General features: G+C 34.5%; 1 protein-coding gene across 9 annotated transcripts in view; it reads right to left on the bottom strand.

Moving 5' to 3' along the window:
* Positions 1 to 1,189: 1,189 nt before the first annotated feature.
* Positions 1,190 to 12,442, bottom strand: part of Tc2n (tandem C2 domains, nuclear) — a 37,120-nt gene continuing 25,867 nt past the window's right edge. For all 9 annotated transcript variants that reach the window (XM_074067305.1, XM_020180926.2, XM_074067306.1 and 6 more), the window contains 3 exons: positions 8,357 to 8,471; positions 6,273 to 6,472; positions 1,190 to 3,942 (listed from right to left, as the gene is read on the bottom strand). In XM_074067305.1, coding sequence (XP_073923406.1) covers positions 3,832 to 3,942; positions 6,273 to 6,472; positions 8,357 to 8,471 — 426 coding nt within the window. In that variant the 3' untranslated portion in view covers positions 1,190 to 3,831. The remainder of the gene's footprint in view (positions 3,943 to 6,272; positions 6,473 to 8,356; positions 8,472 to 12,442) is intronic.

Below are 12,442 nucleotides of genomic sequence, written 5' to 3'. Positions count from 1 at the left end.
GTGGAAAACCCATCATTTGGTGTCAGAAGTGTTGAGAATAGAGAAAGTTTTTCATTGACAAGGTGACTCCTAGGTTTCTGGGATGAGCAACCAGGTAGATGACCGTACCATTTACCCAGATGGGGACAATTGAAGACCAGATTTGTGGAAGGAATGCAACATGTTCAAGAAAAGATGTCCACATTAGCTATATGATAGTGGACCTCACTGCAAGATTTGGGTAGAGATAAAAATTTGACAGCCCTTAGCCCATAGATAGCATCTGAAACCATGGAAATGGATGAGGTTGTCCAGAGATAGTGTAGAGTAAGAAGATGGCCTAGAGCTGATCTTGAAGAACTCCCAATTTTTGAAAGTCAGGTGCATGAAGATGAATCACCAGAGAAGAAAAGGATGGGCTAGAAAGGTGATAAGAAAATAAGCACAGCATAATGTCATGAAAGCTAAGGGAAGAGAGTTTCAAGGCAGGAGAGATCAATTATTCAACAAGTTGATGGGTAATAAAGAAAAAAATAGCTGAAAGGCATTTGATAACACTTCATGAGTTTCAGTGGCGTGGCGAGGAGGGAAGACTGAAAGGAAAAGGCTGAGGACAGAGCAGGTGGGAGATAAGGAATTTTTTAAAAGAGAGAAATAGACCAGAGAGGCCTGAAGCCTAAGTGACCTCACAGATGCTGTGCTGAGAAACCAACCCTCCTATTCATAGTTAATTACATTTTAAATTCTTAGTAGTTATCTGGATATGTTGGGATTGTTTTCTACCAAGCAGACATGAAGACCAGGTGGAATGAGAGACCAAGTTAAAGAAAACTTCTACTAGGAAATTACTAAAAATGCAGGTAGCATTCATCTTCAGAAATTTAATAAAATCCAGTTTTAGAGGATGACATTAAGTTCTTATTTTTTAAAATCCGTGTTTCAAAATGGACATGATACTTACTTATATGAGCCCATTTTCATAATTCTTTCAACTTGGTGTTTCAGCTAAAACTGCAAGTATTTGAAATTTAATTTTGAACAAGAATGATAGGCTATGCACCAAGAGAACATTATAAAGTGTCCTTATAACCAACAGAGACAGAAACATTTTATCTGGTACTTTTCTCAGTATTTCTAGAGGAAACACTAAACACATTTTATAAATACTGAACATAGATGTATATTTTTGAAATATCCATTACTACCATGATAAGAAAAGTTAAAATTTATTGCAAATTTCTGACGTCCTTTCATACATAAGCAAATATTTGATTATACAAACAGTGGAAAGTTTTGCTGAGAAACATAGCTTCCACCTGACTGCTGAGTACATTGGTATCAGAGAAATTTCCATACTATATTCAAATAGATATTCAGTTTAGGTTCTTTTTAGACCACAATTTGTACAAAATCTCATTGGTTTCTTCTGACCAGTCTGAAAAGAGTTGGGCCATTTCTTAATGATTCCCACTTACAAAATCATGTGAAACTAAATGAAAGCCAAGTTGTGATGCTGTGTTTTGACGTAAGTTGTAGCAATTTAGTTGTATTAATCTTTTAAGCTTTTAAGTAAATACGCTGTTAGAGATCAGCACTTTGCAAACTGTCGGCTATCAGTGTGAAGCTCCCATGGTTTTCTTTGGTCACCCAGTGTCATTTTGGTTCCCCATTCCTTATTACAGGTAAAGGTCAAAAAAAGCCTAAGCAAACATGGAGGGAAATGATTCTTGCATAGTATCTCAGCTTTTATTACTAGTTCCTATTGTTTTTCTTACAGCATGAGTGCCTATTAACAGAAGTGTGCTTATATTTGTATTTCCACACGAAAGCTTCCTGGAAACATGAGCATACATTTTAGTGATATTCAGTACATCTTCTCCTCAAAAAGGCTTAGTTAAACACTAATGAAAACATCTGGAATCTCTCTATCAATAGTTCTCTACCTAAAAGGTCTTTCAAATGAAAGGTTTTTGTTTTATCAATTTATCTAGGATTCTAAGAAACCAAGAAGGCAGGGCTTCCCTCAAATTACATATTATGCAAGTATTTTTAAAATACTGAGAATTAAATAACTAAAAATTGAGTTAAATACACGACCAAGTTTAGGAATTGAAAGCATTAATAGAACATAGAAAAGTGCTAAAATAAAATTCATGTTTTTAAAAAATAATAAAGCCTGTTATTTATTATCTAAAAGGCAACAAATACACTTACTTCTTTGGTACTACTAAAACAGTTGCATTTTTAGAGGATTTTTAGGACAATGAAACTACTTGAAGTGATATTATAATGGTAGATACATGCCATTAGACACGTGTCAAAACTCGTAGGATGTACCACACCAAGAGGGATGTCTAATGTAAGTACAGACTCTGGGGAGTAATGACCTGTCAGTGTAGGCTCATTAGTTGTGACAACTGTACACTGTGGTACAGGAGGTGACAGTACAGGAGGCTGTGCCTGTGGAGAGTATCTAGGTGATCTCTGTACCTTGCCTTCAATTTTGTCATGTGAGTACTGACAAGTATGCCATTTTTCACAAATCCAAAAATACTATTTCAAAACTCACAGTAGCAGAGAATACTTGTCAGTACCACAGGTACTATAAACATCTAAGCAGTAGAAGCAAAGGGGTTGTACAATATGTACATTTTGTAGTTTGAGGAGATGATCGCTAGAGAACCGTTTATTTTGGAAGACTATAATGAGATACACAAAACATAAGAACTGAAATGAAAAAGAAATGCTTAGGTTATAGCAAGGTAAATATACTTTTGGCCTGAAATATTTTCATCTATCTCTTGACATGTGCAGTACAAAGGAAGAAAGAAAAATAGAAGACCAAGAACACAGAGCATGTGGTCTTCTTACTAGCAAAAACAAAGACAGATTTTCCAGGGTTAGAAATAATGTTCTTTGCTTTTCTCCAAAGATGTTCTTTTTGGCCAAAGCTCATGTGGCCAAATAAGCTGAACTTACCCCAAACACTGAGTTCTAGTAAGTTCCTGAAAGGAGCCTGCAATTAAAAATATTTATTTGCTATATAACATTATCAGGTAGCTATTACAAAATGGGAAAATACTCTACTATTATGGATTATAGAATATTAATTTGTATTTTAAAAACCTAAAAACAAAGAAATTATCATAAAATACTGAATTTGCTATTTAAATTCATTTAATTCTGTAATTAAGATGGACCATGTATGATGCTCTTATTTCAACTCAAATAAAACAAAGAGCAAAATATTTAAGGAAAGGAAATATCAAAATGTGTGTATTTTGGGTCTTAATTAAATTTCATTTATTCTTGCTAAAATGAAATTTTCTATTTCTGAAATTGTTTGGAAAGAATTATCTTATGAAATGGCAATATAATGTCTTATGGGTGAGAAATTATAAACACAGAGCACAAACTTTCCCAAAATGTAGAAACCAGCCGAAATGGTTCAGTTCATTTTTGCTGAGAGAAAATATGTGGGAAGATGTAAATAGAAGCAAGATCTAATCAATAATGCCTAGAACTAGAAGAGTGGTAAAGTCTTCTAAATGTCTAACAGTTCTAACAGGGACTTGATATACTATGCTTTAACATCTAAGTAAGACTTAAAAAGCAAAAGCAAAACAATTTAGAAATGCCTATCTATGGTTGATATTTTTATAGACTTTGTAATGTATTTAGTGGTCCTAATAATACTACCTTTTTATTTTATTTCTTGTTTTGGCACTGTTTTAAGTACTTTCTTCATGTTGGATATCTGATAAAATTCATCACTATTTTAAAAAAACTGAAAGCATAAGTCTCCTAAAAGAATGTCAAGTTGTCTCTTCACCAGATGGATGTGTGAAGTTTTCAAGATGGATTTAATTTATGCCACTTGATAACAACCTTTTCTGGATTTGCAATTGTCTCTTTCCATTGGTTTACTGCTTCAATGTTATTACTGTCTTCACTTATCCAGATCTGTAAAGAAAAAGTACAATCATTTAACTTTGCATAATAATGATAACTGAGTTCAAACAGTTAATTATTCTTATCTATAAGAGATATTTGAAAGTTTGGTTTACATATTTTTAAGTAAACATCTTTCACTTTTCCAAAAGTTAGTTTGATTTCATCATTTGACACTTGAATATTAAAACACTTAACGTGCTAGTTATTCTGAAGCGTTTTATATGATTGGTAAAGCTGGGTGCTGGCAGCTCAACACCTGTAATCCCTGCTACGTAGGAGGCAAAGATCAGGAAGATAGCTGTTCAAAGCCAACCTGGGCAAATAGTTCTTGAGACCCTAGCTTGGGCTCAAAGCTGGCAGAGTGGCTCAAGTGGTAGAGAGCCTGCCCAGTAAGCGTGAGGCCCTGAGTTCAAACTCCAGCACTGTCAGAAAAAAAAAAAGGAATTCAAAGTGAGATATTTCAAAATCATTTCTTCCAAAACAGTTGTGAGTATCCTTTCTTATTCAATTAATCTAAGACTTATCTAATCTCAATTTATAATTGATCCTGATCACTTAAAAACATTTTTGTAAAAAAAAAAAAAACCCAAAAAATTTTTTGTAAAGATTGAGGCCAATAATGACTTCAACTAGAAAGGAATGTGCATTTTAAGCACCTTTTATATTAAATACAACTGTAATCTTAATCGAAAACTAATAAAGTCATTCTTGATTACAAATAATTTCATGGTATCTATTACTTATATAAGTTTAGATAATATATGTGAATGAACTTGGGAAAACTATAGTATTACACAAATGTTAAGACATCACAATGGTTACATATCATGGAGTTGCCTCCATGGACAAGGAATCAAAAATCTGAATCATTACTTTGGCTCTAACACTAACAAATGCTGTTACCTTGGAATTAACTTCTCTGAGACTCAGTTTCTAATTCTAAGTAAAGAGATTTGAGTAGGTTTTTGGTTTTCAAGCTTTTTTCCTTTTCTTTCTTGGTCTGAAGAAAATTTCCTTCAAATACTATCTTACAAAGAACCCCAATATAAAAAACAGATAACATTAAAGTGTCTTGGTTAAGAGAGTGGGACAACTTGAGTCTACATATGGTCCCCCACCATGGTGACACCTGAGGTTACCAAAGAAGCTGTAGGGAGCAGAAGACCAGCAAAGACTGTTCCAGAACTGTTATTCTGACAGTCACCTCTCAAAGTAAATTTCCTATTCTAGTCACACATAATAGTTAAGGAATGATAATAGAAAAATTAACTGAATTGACTTCAGAGGTCTCATGGTCATAAAAATTGTATTACTTACATGAATTCTTGAATTCAAACTCTTTTCCATATAAGAATAAATGCAGAAACAAAACTATAATATTAAATAAGTATTTTTGACAAATTATATGAAGAAGTAAATCAGAGTTGATACTGATTTTTGAAAATTCACATGCATTACACATTTTGAGGATTTCATATAGACTGTTACTAATACCTTGTTGTCAAGTTGGAGTTTTTAAAACAATACTATATTTGGGCTTTTAAGAAAAATGAAAGATTTCTATAGTCTGAAGAGAAACCAGAATATTAACTTTTTTTTTTCCTGCTGGTACTTGGGTTTGAACTCAGGGCCTCCTACTTGCCACTTGAACTGTGCCCTACTTTTGTGATTTAAATGTAGCTAAAATAATTGCAAATAAGTTAAAGATAAAAGATAATGGACAGTTATCACTAAGCTACTCAGAGTAGGGAAAGAAAACATACAAGGAAACAAGTTCCCATAGGATTGGCAAATAAACCAGTGTTAGGTAGTCTTATACAAATTTTTAGGAACTTTTAAATAAATTAATCCAGACACCAGTATTGGCTGTTTAAGTAATATCACAACCACTGCTAAAAATAGATGTTTTTTAGGAATTCATATCTAACATAACTTAGTTAACACCATATAAACAGTGCTTCAACCTTCTGTTGAAGGTGAAACAGAATAAAGTAAATGTGATGCCCAAGGCCTTAAGAAATTTGATTTAAATACTTAATGCTCCCTTTTTCACCAAGGAATGAATCAGTAGTACTGAAAAACTGACCTTGGTTATTAAATTTGAAAAGCTCAGAGAAAGTCCTACCAATAAAGCCTGACTGCTCAAAAACTTCAACAATTTGTATAAAAGCAAAAAACTGTGGTAAGATTTGGTTTTTGTGGCAACATTGAATTTTAACCTATGATGCCGAAGAATCTTACTCAATTCAAATTCAATTTTATCCTGCACTCCCTTTGCTAGTCAACTGCTTAAATGCCTAGAAGAATACAAGAAATCCAAGATAAAACCTCCTACTAACCTGGCCTACAAAGTGTTTTCTTCTTACAGAGCTTCGACTATAAAGCTTAATGAGAAAAACAATTTCTCTTTCAGTCTGTGTAAGTGGAAAAGTCATGGTTTCTCCCCATTTTACTCTTCCGCTGGAGGCCTTCAGCAGGTGTGTCTTCTTCTTATATATCAACTCCCCTGAGCTAAACATTCCCACTTTCACAAAAAAACCTACAAAACAAGACATTCTGATTTGTAAAATCTTACTTAAAATAGTACACATAAAGGTATATCATATAGGTAAAATATAAAGAAGCAATTTTTAAAGGTTAATGTCTGATAACCGAAAACATCTCTAGTGAATTTTATAACTTTTATCACACTTTACTAATAACTACTGCAGCCTCAATGAATTTAATCCTCTTATGGTCTGAATGGCTTTATCAACTTGAATCACAGGTCTATATAACAATCAGCAGCAAAGGAGCACAAGTGGAAAAGGATTATACAGTAGACAGTGGCACTGTGTGGAGAGTTAGATGTATTTATTTCACAAGTTTATAAAGGTAAAATTCTTTGCTGGAAACTCCAGAAGTATATGCCAACTAGAAAAACCAAACCAAACCAAACCAAACCTATTCTTTAAATAGGTTTGAGATGTGGGGCTTCCAACAATGATAGAATAGTTTCTATGAACTAACCTTCCCATAGATAACAATGATAAACTTGGGGAAAAATATTAAAAAAAAAACCCACTAAAGATTGAGCAAAATCAAGAAGAAATTGGAAAGGAGTCAACTTGGGAACTGCACTGAGAAAAATTCAGGTTAATATAGTTTTTCACCTACACATACTCACCTGTCTGACACAGGATGACTACAGCTCAAACAGAAAGTGCTGTCTGAATAATCTGAGACATCAGGGAATAGAATTGGGACTGCAGGCAGCAAGAAAGGGAAGAGGGGACTCCGTGCATGGAGGCAGCAGCAGAATGTGGACTGAGACCTGACCGTTAGAGTAATAAAACAATACTCAGCAGTAATCCTGAGTACCAGTTTTGATTAAGGGAAGCTGTCTGTTAATGCAGTATGCTGCATCTATACACTTCCGCTGTTGTCCTTGTTTCCAGAATTAACTATATATTAACTATAGTTAACATATTAACTATATGTGACTTCTTATTCCAAGTTGGATTTTATTTGTTTATTTTTTAGAATTTTCCACATAGCTACACAATTGATGACAGTCTATAATTACTTTCTTTGTGCACTATCCACTCTGTCTTGATATCAAGAATATTCTAACCTCACAAAATTATTTTTCCATGCTTTAGAATAGCTTATATAGAGAAGGAGATTCATGTTCCTTGAAGGCTTGGTAGAATCTGCCAGTAAAATTATCTTGGCTTTGTACTTTTTATTAGAGGCAGTTGTTTATCTTTTCATGGTTATTCTTCTCTTCAGATTTCTTCCTCTTTTGAGTGAATTTCTTAGAAAATCATTTACCTTATATAAATATCCAAATGAATTAGTGCAGTTATACAGGGGTTGTCTTATATGTTATCAAATCTCTTCAGAATTTGAAAGTGTATCCTCTTCTTTGTTCAGAATACCATTCATATTTTCTCTATTTTGTTTCATCTAACCTGCTACAAATTTGTTTTTTTAAATGGTCCTTTCAAAGAGAAAACTTTTGGTTTTATTATGCTTTTTGTTGTTGCCTCCATGTTTACCAACTTTAGTTTTAGCTTTAAGACCTTACTCTACTTTCTTTGTGTTTGTTGTTTTTCTAACTTCTTGAGTAGAATGCTCAGTTTCATTTATTTTTAGTCTTTCTAGTTATAGTGGCTATACACTGCTTTTGCCTGAAACCAGCAGTTCTTCTTTTTGGTAGGAAAAAGATGCACTCTTAACCCGCTTTCAGCCCTTGAGGTAGGGCTGACCTCAAATCTCCAGCTGTAAGGGTGGCCAAGTGAACCAGGTCTAGTAAACCAAAGATAACAAACCCCTGTTGTGCATCCAGAGAAAGGCACAGACCTTAATTCACTGACCCCTTGATTCTTATCCAATTTTAACCTCTGTGCATTGACACACCTTGAACTGCTGATGTACTTACTGGAAGTCAGAGGTGTTGATGAGCTTGGAAGGTATTGTGCTTCAAGAATCTGCAGTTGAATCCTGCTATTTACTGCTTGAAAACAAGTCCCCAATTCAAGTTCTGCATGGCACACCTGCACATCAAAAAAGTACCATTCAGTAGTTCATAGTAGAATTTGACGATATTTTTAAAAATTCAAAGATAAAGAGCAATAATTAGAAAATTCAAAAGCACTGCTTTTTTTTGGGGGGGGTGTGAAAGATGGTACTGAGGTTTGAGCTCTATGCCTCACACTTGCTAGGCATGCACCCTGCCACTTGAGCCACACTTCCAGTCCTTTTTATTTAGTTATTTTTCAGGTGGGTTCTTGCATTTTTCCCCAAGCCAGCCTGGACCATGATCCTCTTACCTACAGTCTCTCATGAAGCTGGAACTATAGGAGTATACCACCAGACCTGGCTTATTGGTTGAAACAGGGTCTTGTTAACTTTTTTGCCTGGGCTGACCTTGAACACAATCCTCCTAATCTCCATCTCTCACAGGTATGGGCCACTGTACTTGACTGAAAGCATTGCTTTCTACTGACACTCAAACCCATACGTTTATGAGAAGGTTACAAAGATAAATGTCATAGACGCTAAATATATTCACTTGCACCAATTCTAAAAACACAAGATATGCCAACATGCTGAGCTTTGAAATCAGCAACAAAATAATTCAACTGAACAACAAAGTAAATGTCTAGTGAAATTAAACAAAAGGAACACACTTTCAAAAGCATTAAAAAGTTAACTGAATTATTTTTAAGAACATATAAGATATGCCAAAAAAAATTATAAATGAGATCATTACATTTTCTAATTTTAGAAATCAGAAGGCAAAGGATTATTACAATAGGCAGATTTATGAGTTCAGAGTTGAATTACTATTCTCAATGGAAGCAAGCCAATGAAAACTGGCAAGAAGAAAGCTAGTCAAAGAGATGAGACAGTAAACAATAAGGGAAAGGTCAGAGAAAACTGGAGGCAAACAGTAAAATGAAGCAGACTTGGTGGGGAGGATTAACTGTACTCTTCAGTACTATTGATCAACAGCAAAAGATAATTGACTATTTGTGAAATATAGCACAACACATCCTACTTAGGTGAATCCTAATGTCCTTTAAGGGAAAAACCAAAAGAGAAACATAAAGCTGTCCTAACACAAGAACATTACTGTTCACGGGTTGAGAAGAATAAGAGCAGAAATAAGTCAAGAGCATAACATTATAGATCTTACCAGGGCTCAGCAAACACAAAAGTCTTTGCTAGCACTGATTCCAGTAGAATTACAGAACAGCTGATGACATTTTACAGAGGTTTGCACAGTATTTGATAATTGCCCATTATTCTGCAATAATTGGCTCACTGGCAAACAACCAACCACCAAACAAACCACCCTTTCTATGTGCGTGCCACTGACTGAAGCTTGAGCATTTTCTGTTATAACACTGCATGCCATAAGAAATCGAGAGAGAGATAATGAAAAGAGGATTGCTTAAAAAGTATAAACTAACTGCTGAGGCTGATTTCACTTGGAAAAGTCTAAAATGATGAGAAAACTTATTTTAGTAACAAATGTATACTTCTAATAAATGAGCTTATTACTTTTAATGATTAATCTGAATGAGAATGGATTGGTAACTTTTCACATGAACTAATTCGATAGCCATATGTAAAATAAAACCTTTGCTGGCAAAAGAAAAAAAAGTTTCTGTGGAGGTAGGAGCATCTTGAGTTGGAGGCCAGCCTGGGTTGCAAAGTGAGACCCTATCTCAAAAAAAAAATTTTTTTTAAAGTTTCTGCCCATGTCATTTAAATTACACACTTAAAACCCACACCTACTATTTACAAAACACAATGGAAACCATGATCAAAATTTTTTTTTATTTTGTACCCATGATTAAACATTTATAAAAACACCTGATGGTGACAAAACTCTTACGGTTATGCAATTGCAGAGTTCATTCTCATAAGACAGAGCAGCCTTTAGCAATGAGTTTGCCACCTTCTACTTGCCAAATCTAATTTTATGTTCCAGGACATTAATCCAGATCATGAAAAACAATTCAAAGCAGGTTCTTATTTTCTTTTTGGGGGGGCAGTAATGGGGGTTGAACTCAAGGCTTTGTACTTATTAGGTAGAAACTCTACCACTTGAGCCACACCCCCAGTAACTTTGCTTTGTTAGTTTTTCAGATAGGGTCTTGCCAACTTTACATGGGCTAGCCTTGAACCTGCAATCTTCCTACCTTCCCTCCAGAGTAGATATGCTACCAGGCCATGCTCAAAGTAGTTTTAAATCTCATAATAGCCCAAAAGTTAAAAACCCTCTCAATTAGCAGGTATGTACTGACTACATTTAATGAGCACAAAACTGAGAAATGTATAAGGTATTATGATCTTTGCTCCTGAATAATGTATCATTTTTGCAAGAAAACTTTATTAGCCTTCCCAGAACTGCTGAAAATGAAATGTGAAGCATAGTCAGAGAAAACTATGACCCAGCAATGTTTGACGATATCTTGTAGGGGGACGATACATGGTAGAGTCCAGAGAACTGGCTCTGGAAAGAAATCGACTCTCCAACAACTGCCATGTGTGAGTGCTTCAGTCTGGTATCCACATGAGGGATAAGGAGAGCACAGGCTTCTAAGTATGTACTGAGCACTGAGTCACCTGAGTCAATCCTCAGGTAAATCTCTACAAAGGTCAGCTATTTCTTCAGGCAAACTTTGTCTCTTTCACATTATTCATCACAGAAATTTGAGCTCTCAAGTAAATACCTTAGTATAGGTCAAGTCAGGAACTCTACTGAGAAAAATGTTACCTTTCAACTAAAGCTGTGCTATTCATCATAAAATAGTTGCCAATGCGCATGGGTGTATAAATCTGGCTCTTTCAATGTCACAACTAAAATATCTATTTTCCTCTTCAACACATGAAACAAAGCATACTATTCTTGCCTTAGTCAATAATATGAAATATCAACACTTGGTAACATAAAATCACCAGTCCCAGTCAGGAACAGTTCAAATGCTCTTCTTTCAAGCTATCAATCTTTGCATCCCTAGCACCTGGCATACAGCAAATATACAGATTGTTTAGAAGACTTCTGACATATAAAATAAGAAAAAAATCCAGCCATAATCTGGAAGAAATCTAGCCATAGTCACTCATTCAAATTTTCCAAGGCAGCTAGGGCAATAATGTCTTAGTTCCCCAGAAAATACCTACATTGAGCTTTCTTCTGAGGTACACAGCCTTAAGAGTTTTAATATATGAATTATCCATTTGATACCTGTATTTGGTCTTCTATAAAATATGGCTGCAGAATACTGTCTACTAAACTAGTGTCAATGATGTCAGTGACAAACTCCTGTCACAGTTGCTATACATTAATAGCAACAGTATAATTCAGCATGCCTTCATCATTTAGTTTTTCATACCTACCTACATACAAATATTCAGGATCAATAATATACCAGAGAAAAAAAGCACAGTAAAATATGAAAAAAAATGATGGAAGCTTGAGCCTAGTTTTGTTTTGTTTAAAATAACTTAAGTAATCCTATATCATAAGTTGGATATGGTGGCACACACTCGTACTCCCAACAGTCAGGAGGCTGAGGCAGGAGGATTTTGAGTTCAAGGCCAGTCTGGACTACAGTGAAACCCTATGTCAATAAAAAAATTACATGTTTGAATAAAGTTGAGAACATAAGCAAGATATAAATATGAAGAAATTTCAACCTTTTTCTAATCAATTATAGTAATTCTTTATTTTCTGGTATATTAATCTCTAATTTCCCTTCCCATTTGGTGGTTTTCAAGCCAGGCTACACATTCGGATCACCTAGGAAACTTTTGAAAACTACAAATATTTTTCCGTAGCCTCCGAGAAATCTTAGTTTTATCAGGGTAGGCGTGGCGTATTTTTAAAGTTCCCAGGTAATTCTAATGTGTAGTCAGGGTTAAAAGATATTTCAAGTCATCCTGAATATTTTTGGAAGAGGTAACATATAAATCCTATACAAATTTAAAATTTATAGGCTTAAATTTAAAT

The sequence above is a fragment of the Castor canadensis genome, chromosome 3 (genome assembly GCF_047511655.1).
Source record: "Castor canadensis chromosome 3, mCasCan1.hap1v2, whole genome shotgun sequence".
Lineage (NCBI taxonomy): Eukaryota > Metazoa > Chordata > Mammalia > Rodentia > Castoridae > Castor > Castor canadensis.
This window is presented reverse-complemented; position numbering and strand designations above follow the sequence as displayed.